General features: G+C 39.5%; 1 protein-coding gene across 1 annotated transcript; it reads left to right on the top strand.

The window, feature by feature from the left end:
* The first annotated feature begins 17,031 nt into the window (after nucleotides 1-17,031).
* Nucleotides 17,032-18,075, top strand: LOC123429635. Its single transcript, XM_045113653.1, has 2 exons — nucleotides 17,032-17,509; nucleotides 17,694-18,075. Exons 1-2 carry the CDS (start codon nucleotides 17,168-17,170, stop codon nucleotides 17,892-17,894), a joined length of 543 nt encoding a protein of 180 aa, XP_044969588.1. The 5' UTR covers nucleotides 17,032-17,167; the 3' UTR covers nucleotides 17,895-18,075.
* The last annotated feature ends 1,280 nt before the right edge of the window (nucleotides 18,076-19,355 follow it).

The following is a 19,355-nucleotide window of genomic DNA, read 5'->3' as shown; positions in this document are numbered from 1 at the left end:
AAACGGACAATCTCTCTCGAAGTATGAGGGTTTCGAACGAGAACTCATCTCTTACAAATTGATTTCATTTTTTTGAACTTATTTGAACTACATACTTTTAGTGTGTTCAAAATGCACCAGTCAAAGGCACATCACAAAATTTCAACAATTTCTGACTTCATTTGGTATTCTTCGTGCATTTACTTTTTTTTGTGCTAGTTGACCCTGAAATTGAAAAGCACTACAAATGAGCTCTAAAAATGTTGAAAGTTGGCATGCTATCATCATTTCACCCACATAGAATGTGTTAAAAAGTTGAGAGGGCTACGACAAAAACTGGATGCACTTCGTGTACAAAACGGACAATCTCTCTCGAAGTATCAGGGTTTCGGACGAGAACTCATCTCTTACAAAGGGATTTCATTTTTTGAACTTATTTGAACTCCATACTTTTTGTGTGTTCAAAATGCACCATTCAAAGGTGCATAACAACATTTCAACAATTTCTGACTTCATTTGGTATTCTTCGTGCATTTACTTTTTTTTGAGCTAGTTGACCCTGAAATTGAAAAGCACTACAAATGAGCTCTAAAAATGTTGAAAGTTGGCATGCTATCATCATTTCACACACATAGCATGTGTTAAAAAGTTGAGAGGGCTACGACAAAAACTGGATGCACTTCGTGTACAAAACGGACAATCTCTCTCGAAGTATCACGGTTTCGAACGAGAACTCATCTCTTACAAAGGGATTTCATTTTTTTGAACTTATTTGAACTCCATACTTTTTGTGTGTTCAAAATGCACCATTCAAAGGCACATCACAAAATTTCAACAATTTGTGACTTAATTTGGTATATTTCGTGCATTTACTAATTTTTTTTGAGCTAGTTGACCCTGAAATTGAAAAGCACTACAAATGAACTATGAAAATGTTGAAAATTGGCATGCTATCAGCATTTCAGCCACATAGCATGTGTTAAAAAGTTGAGAGGGCTACGAGAAAAACTGGATGCACTTCGCGTACAAAACGGACAATCTCTCTCGAAGTATGAGGGTTTCGAACGAGAACTCATCTCTTACAAAGGGATTTCATTTTTTTGAACTTATTTGAACTCCATAATTTTTGTTTGTTCAAAATGCACCATTCAAAGGCACATCACAAAATTTCAACAATTTCTGACTTAATTTGGTATATTTCGTGCATTTACTTATTATTTTTTTGAGCTAGTTGACCCTGAAATTGAAAAGCACTACAAATAAACTCTGAAAATATTGAAAGTTGGCATGCTATCATCATTTCACCCACATAGCATGTGTTAAAAAGTTGAGAGGGCCATGACAAAAACTGGATGCACTTCGTGTACAAAACGGACAATCTCTCTCGAAGTATGAGGGTTTCGAACGAGAACTCATCTCTTACAAATTGATTTCATTTTTTTGAACTTATTTGAACTACATACTTTTAGTGTGTTCAAAATGCACCAGTCAAAGGCACATCACAAAATTTCAACAATTTCTGACTTCATTTGGTATTCTTCGTGCATTTACTTTTTTTTGTGCTAGTTGACCCTGAAATTGAAAAGCACTACAAATGAGCTCTAAAAATGTTGAAAGTTGGCATGCTATCATCATTTCACACACATAGCATGTGTTAAAAAGTTGAGAGGGCTACGACAAAAACTGGATGCACTTCGTGTACAAAACAGACAATCTCTCTCGAAGTATCACGGTTTCGAACGAGAACTCATCTCTTACAAAGGGATTTCATTTTTTTGAACTTATTTGAACTCCATACTTTTTGTGTGTTCAAAATGCACCATTCAAAGGCACATCACAAAATTTCAACAATTTGTGACTTAATTTGGTATATTTGGTGCATTTACTAATTTTTTTTGAGCTAGTTGACCCTGAAATTGAAAAGCACTACAAATGAACTATGAAAATGTTGAAAATTGGCATGCTATCAGCATTTCAGCCACATAGCATGTGTTAAAAAGTTGAGAGGGCTACGAGAAAAACTGGATGCACTTCGCGTACAAAACGGACAATCTCTCTCGAAGTATGAGGGTTTCGAACGAGAACTCATCTCTTACAAAGGGATTTCATTTTTTTGAACTTATTTGAACTCCATACTTTTTGTGTGTTCAAAATGCACCATTCAAAGGCACATCACAAAATTTCAACAATTTCTGACTTAATTTGGTATATTTCGTGCATTTACTTATTATTTTTTTGAGCTAGTTGACCCTGAAATTGAAAAGCACTACAAATAAACTCTGAAAATATTGAAAGTTGGCATGCTATCATCATTTCACCCACATAGCATGTGTTAAAAAGTTGAGAGGGCCATGACAAAAACTGGATGCACTTCGTGTACAAAACGGACAATCTCTCTCGAAGTATGAGGGTTTCGAACGAGAACTCATCTCTTACAAATTGATTTCATTTTTTTGAACTTATTTGAACTACATACTTTTAGTGTGTTCAAAATGCACCATTCAAAGGCACATCACAAAATTTCAACAATTTCTGACTTCATTTGGTATTCTTCGTGCATTTACTTTTTTTTGAGCTAGTTGACCCTGAAATTGAAAAGCACTACAAATGAACTCTGAAAATGTTGAAAGTTGGCATGATATCATCATCTCACCCACATAGAATGTGTTAAAAAGTTGAGAGGGCTACGACAAAAACTGGATGCACTTCGTGTACAAAACGGACAATCTCTCTCGAAGTATCAGGGTTTCGGACGAGAACTCATCTCTTACAAAGGGATTTCATTTTTCTGAACTTATTTGAACTCCATACTTTTTGTGTGTTCAAAATGCACCATTCAAAGGTGCATAACAACATTTCAACAATTTCTGACTTCATTTGGTATTCTTCGTGCATTTACTTTTTTTTGAGCTAGTTGACCCTGAAATTGAAAAGCACTACAAATGAGCTCTGAAAATGTTGAAAGTTGGCATGCTATCATCATTTCACACACATAGCATGTGTTAAAAAGTTGAGAGGGCTACGACAAAAACTGGATGCACTTCGAGTACAAAACGGACAATCTCTCTCGAAGTATCACGGTTTCGAACGAGAACTCATCTCTTACAAAGGGATTTCATTTTTTTGAACTTATTTGAACTCCATACTTTTTGTGTGTTCAAAATGCACCATTAAAAGGCACATCACAAAATTTCAACAATTTGTGACTTAATTTGGTATATTTCGTGCATTTACTAATTTTTTTTGAGCTAGTTGACCCTGAAATTGAAAAGCACTACAAATGAACTATGAAAATGTTGAAAATTGGCATGCTATCAGCATTTCAGCCACATAGCATGTGTTAAAAAGTTGAGAGGGCTACGAGAAAAACTGGATGCACTTCGCGTACAAAACGGACAATCTCTCTCGAAGTATGAGGGTTTCGAACGAGAACTCATCTCTTACAAAGGGATTTAATTTTTTGGAACTTATTGGAACTCCATACTTTTTGTGTGTTCAAAATGCACCATTCAAAGGCACATCACAAAATTTCAACAATTTCTGACTTAATTTGGTATATTTCGTGCATTTACTTATTATTTTTTTGAGCTAGTTGACCCTGAAATTGAAAAGCACTACAAATAAACTCTGAAAATATTGAAAGTTGGCATGCTATCATCATTTCACCCACATAGCATGTGTTAAAAAGTTGAGAGGGCCATGAAAAAAACTGGATGCACTTCGTGTACAAAACGGACAATCTCTCTCGAAGTATGAGGGTTTCGAACGAGAACTCATCTCTTACAAATTGATTTCATTTTTTTGAACTTATTTGAACTACATACTTTTAGTGTGTTCAAAACGCACCATTCAAAGGCACATCACAAAATTTCAACAATTTCTGACTTCATTTGGTATTCTTCGTGCATTTACTTTTTTTTTTGAGCTAGTTGACCCTGAAATTGAAAAGCACTACAAATGAACTCTGAAAATGTTGAAAGTTGGCATGCTATCATCATTTCACCCACATAGAATGTGTTAAAAAGTTGAGAGGGCTACGACAAAAACTGGATGCACTTCGTGTACAAAACGGACAATCTCTCTCGAAGTATCAGGGTTTCGGACGAGAACTCATCTCTTACAAAAGGATTTCATTTTTTTGAACTTATTTGAACTCCATACTTTTTGTGTGTTCAAAATGCACCATTCAAAGGTGCATTACAAAATTTCAACAATTTCTGACTTAATTTGGTATTCTTCGTGCATTTACTTATTTTTTTTGAGCTAGTTGACCTTGAAATTGAAAAGCACTACAAATAAACTCTGAAAATGTTGAAAGTTGGCATGCTATCATCATTTCACCCACATAGAATGTGTTAAAAAGTTGAGAGGGCTACGACAAAAACTGGATGCACTTCGTGTACAAAACGGACAATCTCTCTCGAAGTATCAGGGTTTCGGACGAGAACTCATCTCTTACAAAGGGATTTCATTTTTTGAACTTATTTGAACTCCATACTTTTTGTGTGTGCAAAATGCACCATTCAAAGGTGCATAACAACATTTCAACAATTTCTGACTTCATTTGGTATTCTTCGTGCATTTACTTTTTTTTGAGCTAGTTGACCCTGAAATTGAAAAGCACTACAAATGAGCTCTAAAAATGTTGAAAGTTGGAATGCTATCATCATTTCACACACATAGCATGTGTTAAAAAGTTGAGAGGGCTACGACAAAAACTGGATGCACTTCGTGTACAAAACGGACAATCTCTCTCGAAGTATCACGGTTTCGAACGAGAACTCATCTCTTACAAAGGGATTTCATTTTTTTGAACTTATTTGAACTCCATACTTTTTGTGTGTTCAAAATGCACCATTCAAAGGCACATCACAAAATTTCAACAATTTGTGACTTAATTTGGTATATTTCGTGCATTTACTAATTTTTTTTGAGCTAGTTGACCCTGAAATTGAAAAGCACTACAAATGAACTATGAAAATGTTGAAAATTGGCATGCTATCAGCATTTCAGCCACATAGCATGTGTTAAAAAGTTGAGAGGGCTACGAGAAAAACTGGATGCACTTCGCGTACAAAACGGACAATCTCTCTCGAAGTATGAGGGTTTCGAACGAGAACTCATCTCTTACAAAGGGATTTCATTTTTTTGAACTTATTTGAACTCCATAATTTTTGTGTGTTCAAAATGCACCATTCAAAGGCACATCACAAAAATTCAACAATTTCTGACTTAATTTGGTATATTTCGTGCATTTACTTATTATTTTTTTGAGCTAGTTGACCCTGAAATTGAAAAGCACTACAAATAAACTCTGAAAATATTGAAAGTTGGCATGCTATCATCATTTCACCCACATAGCATGTGTTAAAAAGTTGAGAGGGCCATGACAAAAACTGGATGCACTTCGTGTACAAAACGGACAATCTCTCTCGAAGTATGAGGGTTTCGAACGAGAACTCATCTCTTACAAATTGATTTCATTTTTTTGAACTTATTTGAACTACATACTTTTAGTGTGTTCAAAATGCACCATTCAAAGGCACATCACAAAATTTCAACAATTTCTGACTTCATTTGGTATTCTTCGTGCATTTACTTTTATTTGTGCTAGTTGACCCTGAAATTGAAAAGCACTACAAATGAGCTCTAAAAATGTTGAAAGTTGGCATGCTATCATCATTTCACACACATAGCATGTGTTAAAAAGTTGAGAGGGCTACGACAAAAACTGGATGCACTTCGTGTACAAAACGGACAATCTCTCTCGAAGTATCACGGTTTCGAACGAGAACTCATCTCTTACAAAGGGATTTCATTTTTTTGAACTTATTTGAACTCCATACTTTTTGTGTGTTCAAAATGCACCATTCAAAGGCACATCACAAAATTTCAACAATTTGTGACTTAATTTGGTATATTTGGTGCATTTACTAATTTTTTTTGAGCTAGTTGACCCTGAAATTGAAAAGCACTACAAATGAACTATGAAAATGTTGAAAATTGGCATGCTATCAGCATTTCAGCCACATAGCATGTGTTAAAAAGTTGAGAGGGCTACGAGAAAAACTGGATGCACTTCGCGTTCAAAACGGACAATCTCTCTCGAAGTATGAGGGTTTCGAACGAGAACTCATCTCTTACAAAGGGATTTCATTTTTTTGAACTTATTTGAACTCCATACTTTTTGTGTGTTCAAAATGCACCATTCAAAGGCACATCACAAAATTTCAACAATTTCTGACTTAATTTGGTATATTTCGTGCATTTACTTATTATTTTTTTGAGCTAGTTGACCCTGAAATTGAAAAGCACTACAAATAAACTCTGAAAATATTGAAAGTTGGCATGCTATCATCATTTCACCCACATAGCATGTGTTAAAAAGTTGAGAGGGCCATGACAAAAACTGGATGCACTTCGTGTACAAAACGGACAATCTCTCTCGAAGTATGAGGGTTTCGAACGAGAACTCATCTCTTACAAATTGATTTCATTTTTTTGAACTTATTTGAACTACATACTTTCAGTGTGTTCAAAATGCACCATTCAAAGGCACATCACAAAATTTCAACAATTTCTGACTTCATTTGGTATTCTTCGTGCATTTACTTTTTTTTGAGCTAGTTGACCCTGAAATTGAAAAGCACTACAAATGAACTCTGAAAATGTTGAAAGTTGGCATGATATCATCATTTCACCCACATAGAATGTGTTAAAAAGTTGAGAGGGCTACGACAAAAACTGGATGCACTTCGTGTACAAAACGGACAATCTCTCTCGAAGTATCAGGGTTTCGGACGAGAACTCATCTCTTACAAAGGGATTTCATTTTTTTGAACTTATTTGAACTCCATACTTTTTGTGTGTTCAAAATGCACCATTCAAAGGTGCATAACAACATTTCAACAATTTCTGACTTCATTTGGTATTCTTCGTGCATTTACTTTTTTTTGAGCTAGTTGACCCTGAAATTGAAAAGCACTACAAATGAGCTCTGAAAATGTTGAAAGTTGGCATGCTATCATCATTTCACACACATAGCATGTGTTAAAAAGTTGAGAGCGCTACGACAAAAACTGGATGCACTTCGAGTACAAAACGGACAATCTCTCTCGAAGTATCACGGTTTCGAACGAGAACTCATCTCTTACAAAGGGATTTCATTTTTTTGAACTTATTTGAACTCCATACTTTTTGTGTGTTCAAAATGCACCATTAAAAGGCACATCACAAAATTTCAACAATTTGTGACTTAATTTGGTATATTTCGTGCATTTACTAATTTTTTTTGAGCTAGTTGACCCTGAAATTGAAAAGCACTACAAATGAACTATGAAAATGTTGAAAATTGGCATGCTATCAGCATTTCAGCCACATAGCATGTGTTAAAAAGTTGAGAGGGCTACGAGAAAAACTGGATGCACTTCGCGTACAAAACGGACAATCTCTCTCGAAGTATGAGGGTTTCGAACGAGAACTCATCTCTTACAAAGGGATTTCATTTTTTTGAACTTATTAGAACTCCATACTTTTTGTGTGTTCAAAATGCACCATTCAAAGGCACATCACAAAATTTCAACAATTTCTGACTTAATTTGGTATATTTCGTGCATTTACTTATTATTTTTTTGAGCTAGTTGACCCTGAAATTGAAAAGCACTACAAATAAACTCTGAAAATATTGAAAGTTGGCATGCTATCATCATTTCACCCACATAGCATGTGTTAAAAAGTTGAGAGGGCCATGACAAAAACTGGATGCACTTCGTGTACAAAACGGACAATCTCTCTCGAAGTATGAGGGTTTCGAACGAGAACTCATCTCTTACAAATTGATTTCATTTTTTTGAACTTATTTGAACTACATACTTTTAGTGTGTTCAAAACGCACCATTCAAAGGCACATCACAAAATTTCAACAATTTCTGACTTCATTTGGTATTCTTCGTGCATTTACTTTTTTTTTTGAGCTAGTTGACCCTGAAATTGAAAAGCACTACAAATGAACTCTGAAAATGTTGAAAGTTGGCATGCTATCATCATTTCACCCACATAGAATGTGTTAAAAAGTTGAGAGGGCTACGACAAAAACTGGATGCACTTCGTGTACAAAACGGACAATCTCTCTCGAAGTATTAGGGTTTCGAACGAGAACTCATCTCTTACAAAGGGATTTCATTTTTTTGAACTTATTTGAACTCCACACTTTTTGTGTGTGCAAAATGCACCATTCAAAGGCACATCACAAAATTTCAACAATTTCTGACTTAATTTGGTATATTTCGTGCATTTACTTATTATTTTTTTGAGGTAGTTGACCCTGAAATTGAAAAGCACTACAAATAAACTCTGAAAATATTGAAAGTTGGCATGCTATCATCATTTCACCCACATAGCATGTGTTAAAAAGTTGAGAGGGCCATGACAAAATCTGGATGCACTTCGTGTACAAAACGGACAATCTCTCTCGAAGTATGAGGGTTTCGAACGAGAACTCATCTCTTACAAATTGATTTCATTTTTTTGAACTTATTTGAACTACATACTTTTAGTGTGTTCAAAATGCACCATTCAAAGGCACATCACAAAATTTCAACAATTTCTGACTTCATTTGGTATTCTTCGTGAATTTACTTTTTTTTTGAGCTAGTTGACCCTGAAATTGAAAAGCACTACAAATGAACTCTGAAAATGTTGAAAGTTGGCATGCTATCATCATTTCACCCACATAGAATGTGTTAAAAAGTTGAGAGGGCTACGACAAAAACTGGATGCACTTCGTGTACAAAACGGACAATCTCTCTCGAAGAATCAGGGTTTCGGACGAGAACTCATCTCTTACAAAGGGATTTCATTTTTTGGAACTTATTTGAACTCCATACTTTTTGTGTGTTCAAAATGCACCATTCAAAGGTGCATCACAAAATTTCAACAATTTCTGACTTAATTTGGTATTCTTCGTGCATTTACTTATTTTTTTTGAGCTAGTTGACCCTGAAATTGAAAAGCACTACAAATAAACTCTGAAAATGTTGAAAGTTGTCATGCTATCATCATTTCACCCATATAGCATGTGTTAAAAAGTTGAGAGGGCCACGACAGAAACTGGATGTACTTCGTGGACAAAACGGACAATCTCTCTCGAAGTATAAGGGTTTCGAACGAGAACTCATCTCTTACAAAGGGATTTCACTTTTTTGAACTTATTTGATATCCATACTTTTTGTGTGTTCAAAATGCACCATTAAAAGGCGCATCACAAAATTTCAACAATTTCTGACTTAATTTGTTATATTTCATGCATTTACTTATTTTTTTTGAGCTAGTTGACCCTGAAATTGAAAAGCACTACAAATGAACTCTGAAAATGTTGAAAGTTGTCATGCTATCATCATTTCACCCACATAGCATGTGTTAAAAAGTTGAGAGGGCCACGACAGAAACTGGATGTACTTCGTGTACAAAACGGACAATCTCTCTCGAAGTATAAGGGTTTCGAACGAGAACTCATCTCTTACAAAGGGATTTCATTTTTTTGAACTTATTTGATATCCATACTTTTTGTGTGTTCAAAATGCACCATTAAAAGGCGCATCACAAAATTTCAACAATTTCTGACTTAATTTGTTATATTTCATGCATTTACTTATTTTTTTTGAGCTAGTTGACCCTGAAATTGAAAAGCACTACAAATGAACTCTGAAAATGTTGAAAGTTGGTATGCTATCATCATTTCACCCACATAGCATGTGTTAAAAAGTTGAGAGGGCTATGACAAAAACTGGATGCACTTCGTGTACAAAACGGACAATCTCTCTCGAAGTATTAGGGTTTTGAATGAGAACTCATCTCTTACAAAGGGATTTTATTTTTGTGAACTTATTTGAACTCCACACTTTTTGTGTGTTCAAAATGCACCAGTCAAAGGCACATCGCAAAATTTCAACAATTTCTGACTTCATTTGGTATATTTCATGCATTTACTTAATTTTTTGAGCTAGTTGACCCTGAAATTGAAAAGCACTACAAATGAACTCTGAAACTGTTGAAAGTTGGCATGCTATAATCATTTCACCCACATAGCATGTGTTAAAAAGTTGAGAGGGCTACGACAAAAACTGGATGCACTTCGTGTACAAAACGGACAATCTATCTCGAAGTATCAGGGTTTCAAACGAGAACTCATCTCTTACAAAGGGATTTCATGTTTTGAACTTATTTGAACTCCATACTTTTTGTGTGTTCAAAATGCACCAGTCAAAGGCACATCGCAAAATTTCAACAATTTCTGACTTCATTTGGTATTCTTCGTGCATTTACTCATTTTTTTGAGCTAGTTGACCCTGAAATTGAAAAGCACTACAAATGAACTCTGAAAATGTTGAAAGTTGGCATGCTATCATCATTTCACCCACATAGCATGTGTTAAAAAGTTGAGAGGGCTATGATAAAAACTGGATGCACTTCGTGTACAAAACGGACAATCTCTCTCGAAGTATGAGGGTTTCCAACGAGAACTCATCTCTTACAAAGGGATTTCATTTTTTTGAACTTATTTGAATTCCATACTTTTTGTGTGTTCAAAATGCACCATTCAAAGGCACATCACAAAAATTCAACAATTTCTGACTTCATTTGGTATTTTTCGTGCATTTACTTATTGTTTTTGAGCTAGTTGACCCTGAAATTGAAAAGCACTACAAATGAACTCTGAAAATGTTGAAAGTTGGCATGCTATCATCATTTCACCCACATAGCATGTGTTAAAAAGTTGAGAGGGCTACGACAAAAACTGGATGCACTTCGTGTACAAAACGGACAATCTCTCTCGAAGTATCAGCGTTTCGAACGAGAACACATCTCTTACAAAGGGATTTCATTTGTTTGAACTTATTTGAACTCCATACTTTTTGTGTGTTCAAAATGTACCATTCAAAGGCACATCACAAAATTTCAACAATTTCTGACTTAATTTGGTATTTTTCGTGCATTTACTTATTTTTTTGAGCTAGTTGACTCTAAAATTGAAAAGCACTACAAATGAACTCTCAAAATGTTGAAAGTTGGCATGCTATCATCATTTCACCCACATAGCATGTGTTAAATAGTTGAGAGGGCTACGACAAAAACTGGATGCACTTCGTGTACAAAACGGACAATCTCTCTCGAAGTATCAGCGTTTCGAACGAGAACTCATCTCTTACAAAGGTTTATTAAAATTCTTTTTGCATATTTGAGAATTTGATAAAACTATGAAAATGAAAAGTGTTTGAAATTTAGTACATTCCATATATGCATTACATAAAAGGTTTAATACATTATTACATTATTGCACCAATATTCCTATCTACTATTTCTGTTTTCTTCTGGGTCGTAGCCATGGAGAATCTTCATCATTCAGTAGGATGCATGAAACTTATCCTACTGAAACTTTGAAGGGCAGAATTTCATGAAACTTATTATAATCTTCTGACATGTCTGTCTTGTCATCTACTCCCACGATGTTTCTTTTCCCTGGAAGAACTATGTGGCGTTTTGGCTCATCGGACGATATCTTCTTTTGCTGATTTCTTTTTCTCGTTTTTGTAGACATGTCCTTCACATAGAAAACCTGAGCGACATCATTGGCTAGGACAAATGGTTCGTCCATGTACGCAAGATTGTTGAGATCCACTGTTGTCATGCCGTACTTTTGGTCTACAACTACCCCGCCTCCTGTCAGCTTCACCCATTTGCACCGAAACAAAGGGATCTTAAAAGTAGGTCCATAGTCAAGTTCCCATATCTCCTCTATGTACCCGTAATATGTTTCCAAACAGTGCCCATTCTCGTCTGTTGCATCAAAGCGGACACCACTATTTTGGTTGGTGCTCTTTTTATCTTGGGCAACCGTGCAAAATGTATTCCCATTTATCTCATACCCTTGGAAAGTACATATAGTCGAAGATGGTGGCCTGGCCAAACAGTACAGCTGATCTCCAACGGTGTCGTCATTCATGAGATGTGTCTGCAACCAACTGCCGAAAGTCTTCTCGTGTTCCCCTTTAATCCAAGAGTCAGCCTTCCCCGGGTTTTTGGAGCGTAGAATATTCTTGTGTATCACGATATACGGAGCCACCACGGTGGAATTGTGTAGAACTGTGTAGTGTGCTTGAGAGAAAGAATGCCCGTCCATACATACTTTTTCTTTCCTTCCTAGTGTGCCTTTTCCTGTCAGCCTACCCTCATACCGAGATTCAGGAACACCAATCGGCTTAAGGTCAGGAAGGAAGTCCACACAAAACTCAATGACCTCCTCTATTCCATAGCCCTTGGAGATGCTTCCTTCTAGCCTAGCACGGTTACGAACATATTTCTTTAAGACTCCCATGAACCTCTCGAAGGGGAACATATTGTGTAGAAACATAGGGCCGAGAATTCTAATCTCTTCGACTAGGTGAACTAGGAGGTGTGTCATTATATTGAAGAAGGATGGCGGGAACAACAACTCAAAGCTGACCAGACATTGGACCACATCAATCTGTAACCCTGATAGACTTTCTCGATCGATTACCTTCTGAGAAATTGCATTGAGGAATGCACATACCTTCACAATTGCCAGGCGAACATTTTCCGGTAGAATTCCCCTCAATGCAACCGGAAGCAATTGCGTCATAAGCACGTGGCAGTCATGAGACTTTAGTTTTTGAATTTTTTTTCTTTCATATTTACGATTCCCTTTATATCCTACGAGAAGCCAGTCGGGACCTTGATACTGAAAAGGACTTCAAAGAAGATTTCCTTCTCTTCCTTAGTAAGAGCGTAGCTGGCACGCCCTTGAAACTGCCCTGGATGCATGCCATCTCTTCCTTTATGACGTTCCTGGTCCTCCCGTGCTTCCGGTGTATCTTTTGACTTCCCATACAAGCCCAGGAAGCCTAGAATATTCACGCAGAGATTCTTCGTCAGGTGCATCACGTCGATTGCCGAGCGGACCTCATGGACTTCCCATTAGGGTAGCTCCCAAAATATAGATTTCTTCTTCCACATGGGTACGCGCTTATTAGGGCCGTTAGGAACAGGTTGGCTGCGAGGACCCTTTCCAAAGATTAATTTTAAATCTTTGACCATATCAAATACTTCAGCACCAGTACGGATGACACGCTTCCCCCGGGGTTCTGCCTTGCCATTGAAATGCTTGCCTTTTTTCTTTAAGGGATGCTTGGGCGGAAGAAAACGACGATTGTACGGGTACACGTTCTTCCTACATTTGTCCAGATATATACTTTCTGTCTGATCCAAACAGTGCGTGCATGCATTGTATCCCTTGTTTGACTGTCCTAAAATGTTACTAAGAGCAGGCCAGTCATTGATGGTTACGAAAAGCAACGCTCGAAGGTCAAATTCCTCTTGTTTGTGCTCGTCCCACACACGTACACCTGGTTTGGCCCACAGCTGTAAAAGTTCATCAACTAATGGCCTTAGGTACACATCAATATCGTTGCCGGTTTGCTTTGGACCTTGGATAAGCACTAGCATCATGATGAACTTCCTCTTCATGCACAACCAAGGAGAAAGGTTGTAGATACATAGAGTAACGGGCCAGGTGTTGTGACTGCAACTCTGCTCCCCAAAAGGATTCATGCCATCTATACTCAGACCTAACCATAAGTTCCTTGCGTCAGCTGCAAATCTCGGGAACTCTCTCTCGATTTTTCTCCACTGCCGACCATCAGCGGTGTGCCTCAACTTATCGTCTTTCATACGATCTTCCATGTGCCATCGCAACAACTTCGCATGATCTTTATTTCTGAACAGACGTTTCAACCGTGGTATTATAGGAGCATACCACATCACCTTGGCAGGAACCCTCTTCCTGGGTGGCTCGCCCTCAATATAAACAGGGTCATCTTTTCTGATCTTATACCGCAATGCAGTGCATACCGGGCATTTATCCATATTCTCGTACTTCTCACCGCGGTAGAGGATGCAGTCATTAGGGCATGCATGTATCTTCTGCACCTCTAATCATAGAGGGCAGACAAGCTTCTTTGCTTCGTACGTGCTGGTGGGCAATTCGTTCTTTCTTGGAAGCATCTTCTTCATCAGTACCAGCAACTTTCCGAATGACGAGTCAGCCACACCGGTCTCTGCCTTCCACTTCAGCAATTCCAATGTGCTACCCAACTTCTTCTGGCCATCTTCACAAGTTGGGTACAACAATTTGTTGTGGTCCTGTAACATCTGCTTGACCTGCAACCTCTCCTTTTTTGTGTCGCAACCTCGCCGGGCATCAGAAATGACCCGGTCAAGATCATCAGCGGGCTCATCTGGTTCCCGTTCTTCATCCTGATCTTCTTCTTCATTGTCTTCCATTGCGGTATCAACATACTCAGGGAACATAGATCGGTAGTTGTCATCATCGTCGTCTTCCATCATAACCCCTCTTTCTCCGTGCTTGGTCCAAACATTATAGACCGACATAAAACCGGACCGAAGCAGGTGGCTATGAATGACTCTTGAGGAAGTGTAATCCTTCTCATTCCGACATTCAACACATGGAAAAAACTATAAAGCCATGGATGGCTCATGGACACATGGACATAAAGCCACCACCATGCTTGTTCGCATCGGCTGCATCTCGAAAAGAATGCACGCCTTCTCTGTAAGCGGTTGTGCGTCGATCACCGTACATCTATGGATGGCTCATCTGCGTTATACGACAGTATATCAAATACAATCACGATCCTAAAAATTAGTACCGTACGGTCTAAACGAGGAAATATAGTTGCTAACCTTTTAGAATAAGTTGAAATAAAGAGGAAGAGGTTTAAGCGTGGCTCAGGCATCTCATATCGTAGTTGTGTTCGGTGAACTAAAGCGGCATCGCTCTAACACACAATTCAACAAACACCTCTAGTGCATAAAAAAAATGGAGAGCTAGCACACACCCACACTCTTCCATCCAAGAAAAATGCAAGGAAGAGGGGAGAGGGGGGCTGTGCTATATATAGGCAGAGGACTTTAGTCCCGGTTTGAGACACAAACCGGGACTAAAGGTGGCGCACATGCGGGCTGCACACCGTGTAGCCCTTTAGTCCCGGTTTGGGACACAAACCGGGACTAAAGGCTCCTTACGGGCTGGAACCAAAGCCTCGTGGGAGGCATTGCGATTTGGGGCGACGTGGCCGGGCCTTTAGTCCCGGCCCAGGCCAAAGGCCCATTTTCCATTAGTGTTGTGTCTATGGAGAAGCTCTAACACACTTGCGCCACCAAACATGAACAGTCCTAAACTATATCAGCACTTTGAGCAGTTTACCTTGGTTATGTATAGGGGATTTCAACGAAGTCTTACGTCTAGAAGAGCATGAGGGAGTGGGGCAGCGTAGCAATGCTCAAATTCAAGTGTTTCGAGACACCACTGACGTTTGCAGGTTACTAGATCTTGGCTACAAAGGCCGGTTCTAGACGTTTGAAAAGAAGGTGGCTGGTGGAAGCTATATGGGATGTAGGCTTGACAGGGTTGTGGTTACTGCAGATTGGCAAACGAGGTTTCCATTAGCATCACTATCACACCTCACGACTCGTAGTTCGGATCATATCCCATTGCTGCTGGACTTTGGAACCCATCAAAGGCCACAAGTTTCATGTAGTTTTAGGTATGAGCTTATGTGGGAGACACATGAGGGGCTCAAGGATTTAATCATCGAGGGCTGGGACCCTAGGGCGCCTTGTGTTTCAGTGGTAGAGATGAGAACCATACTTCACAATTTGTCTGAAAATCTAAACAACTGGGGTAATAATACTTTCGGAAGTGTTCTAAAGGAGATCAAGAAACTGAAGCAGATGTTGGATGAACTTCGTAGTGATCCATTGAGGATGGGGTCGTCTCACATTGAAATAAAAATCAATGAGAAGTTAGTGGAAATCTATCATCGCGAGGAAATTATTTGGCGGCAAAGTGCCCGAGTGGAATGGCTAACATCTCGTGATAGAAACACAAAATTCTTCCATCTTCGTGCTAGCCTCACACAAAAAAAGAACATGATCAAAGACCTAAAGAATTCGGTGGGGGTTGAGATAAGTGACCCAGGAGAATTGAAGATGCTTGCCAACTCTTTCTATCAGCAACTATATGAAACAGAGGGGGTCCGGAATATGGTGGATGTTCTTGTTCATGTACCGTGGAAAGTAACCGAGGAGAGGAATGTGTCACTGTGCAACCCATACACTGGAGATGAGGTAAAAATAACATATTCGAAATGTTTCCTATGAATGTGTCGGGGCGTGATGGATTCCCAGCACATTTTTACCAGCAACAGTGGGGCATTTGTTGTGAGGAAGTTACAGAGCTTGTATTGAGGATTTTGATCTCACGGTCTATATCTCTAAGAAAATCTCCCATCCCGTCAATTAAGCCCATGATTTGCTTAATCCCACGTAAATCTCTCCTGATGCTTCATCCCAACCACCACTCCACGTGAGTGAAATGCGCCACTAGTCCATGAACTCAAACTCGTTTCACACTTTAGACCATTAACTAAGAAAGTGATCGGATTTAGTCCATAAACTAATTTATTTGATAAATAAGGCCAAAACCTAGTAGAGAAGAGAAAAAACGCCCACATGGTTGCCACATTATCGTTTCTTAGACCATTCTGTAACTAACTACTCCCTTCGTCCGGAAATACTTGTCCTAGAAATGAATAAAATGAATGTATCTATAACTAAAATAAGTCTAGATACATGCATTTCTAGGACAAGTATTTCTGGACGGAGGGAGTATTTTTTATAGGACCCTATTTGCCAACTAACCATTTTTTCTAGCAACCTATCTTAACTAATGGCATATAAAGAAAATAAAACAAAAACACCTTCGACGTGATTTGAACCTACAGCCTATAGGAGTTGGCAACTAGCTCCCGACCATTGGAACACAACTTGAATCTCCCCTAATAATAAAGTGCACAACGCTTGTGTCGTCCGTCGTGGCAGTTTTACAAAAAAAACCTTCTATTTCAGAGAAATTAACCCACAGTCCTTTGTGTAGTTAAAAAACGTTTCGTTTTTATAGAAACACCCGTCCCTAGCTGGCCTTGTCGGTCACGAAAATCTCCGGGGAGGAAACGCCCCTCCCTAGCTGGCCTTGTCGGTGACGAAGATCTCCGGGGAGGACGGGTCGGACTCCTTGCCGGTGAGGCCGTCGATGTCGGGGCGGGTGGCGCACAGCCAGCCGAGGACGTGGTCGAAGCTGCGGTTCTCCATGACCACCACCATCACCGTCTTGACGGGGCAGTGGATCTCGCGCTTCTTGCGCCACCGCTTCAGTCGCGGGCCGTGGTGGCCCCCGCCGTCCAGGCAGTGCGCGGAGACCATCAGGGCCAGCAGGAGGAGGCCGACGAGGAGGCGCCGCTCTCCGGCGGCGGCCATGGCGCCCGAGCGGCTCACGACGGCGCCGGAGCACGCGCAGTCCATCACTCGCACCATCTGCGACGTCGTCAAGGAGCACGACCCCCTCACCATCTCTGACATTTGGGATCACGTCAAGGTACCGTTTCTTCTGAAGCTCCTGTAAGATTCATCTCTGCGCGCACGCACAGAACCTGTTCGACGGAATGTCTTTCTGTCAACTTGGCTGGACGGACAGTGTCCTCTCTGTCCTTGCAATGGGTTAGAGAGTCACTTTGGATTCCTTGCAATTCAGAACTTGAGGTGTGTTAAATTTCCTTCAGGACATAGGGCTGAGTGGTTTGACAAGCAAGAGGCAGATGAAGATCATGCTGCGGTGGATGAGGGAGAAGCAGAAGCTCAGGCCCATCTGCGACCATGACGGGCCTCACAAGCAGTTCCTCTACACGACATGGTTCACCAACCCCAAGAATGCGCCGCAGAGGCCCAACAGGGAGCTCAACAGGGAGCAGCCCAAGCCATGAACGCACTCATCTTGACCGATGTAGGCCATATTTGGCTTACACCTTGCTAATGATTTTTCCTGGATTTGTAGACAAAGCTGTTAATCATATATGGTGCTTATAGCTGAAATACTGTGAATGATACCACGTTGTGAATTATGCATAAATAAATAACCCAAAACAATTTGTTTTTTCCGTTGTACTTCTGTTTTTGCGTTCTTTGCTGCTTCTTTCTGAAACTGGTGTTGGTGTTCTGAAGAACTTTGGCCTCGGCCTTCTCCAATTCAAATGGATGTGCTTTTAACTGCTACTCCCTCCGTAACTTAGTATAAGACATTTTTTGGCATTATAGTAGTGTCAAAGAGCATCTTATATTAAGTTACAGAGGGAGTATTAACTTGGGCAAAAACCTTATGTCAAATGATGGGGCTATATCTGATTATCACATCTCTTAACCATTTTTGCAGGTCATGTATTCAGTAGAATAGCATACAAAGCGTCTAATTTCTGATGACAATCATAGTAGTTAGTAACTTCAAAATAATTTCCAGTAATTGACACATTTTAGTTTCCAGAGCTACTGTGCCCTTTAATTACATTTCAATTGCAGTATATAAAAATTTAGTGGCATAAACAACCTGTAATAACAAGGACCCAGAACTAAATTCCTACTATAATTTTCATATACTCGAACATACTCCTTCTACATATATGCACTCACATGACCTTCCAAATGCCTTGATTCTTTGTAGAACCTTCTTTTTGTCAATGCTGGTGTGCTTTCTGTTTTTTTTCAGTTGATAGCTATAGTTAAGAACTACAGACCCAGGAAAGGCACTGTCTTTGACAAGCGTATTGAAGCCTGGAGTTATTCCAAGAGATGCATCAGCTCAATTGGTTTGAGGTCAGAATCATAGCGGTTGATGCAGCCAAGGGAAAGAAGGAGAACTGGTGGCGCGGCTGATGCTAGACCTCGAGTGCTCAGCAAAGAAATGAATAGTACAATTGTGTCTGGAGCCAATATCCTGAATGAGGACTCTAATCCAGATTCTGAGTAGCCTGGCTGGTGGTGGGACCTGGTTGACAAGTGTCCGTACTCAGCGAGCTTCGGAGGAAACATGCGAGGGCACTGTTTTGTGAAGACCTGAGTTGTTTCGTCAAGTTGGACAACTGGGATTACATCAAGGATAACGAAACAAGCTCTCAATGCTATGAACTAACTGGCCAGGACAGTCTCGTTCCATCATCATGTCTCTTTTTCTTACAAGGTATGTTATTATTAGTGAACGAACATACTGATTATTTTCGCAGGGGCTGGCGCTGTGGTGAGGGAAGGTGGTGGCCGGCAGTGGAGCGGGGCGACCAATCGCTGGCTGGGAGCCTGGGAGGGGAGCGCCGACGTGGGGCACTCTGCCCCGATCCAGATCTGGATCGGGAGCAGAGGGGGTTGCGGGGGCGAGTGGGGGCGGGGTGGGGTGTCGG

The sequence above is a fragment of the Hordeum vulgare genome, chromosome 2H (assembly GCF_904849725.1).
Source record: "Hordeum vulgare subsp. vulgare chromosome 2H, MorexV3_pseudomolecules_assembly, whole genome shotgun sequence".
In the NCBI taxonomy this organism is placed as follows: domain Eukaryota; kingdom Viridiplantae; phylum Streptophyta; class Magnoliopsida; order Poales; family Poaceae; genus Hordeum; species Hordeum vulgare.
Note: the sequence above shows the minus strand (reverse complement) of the source record. Positions and strands in the feature narration are given on the sequence as shown.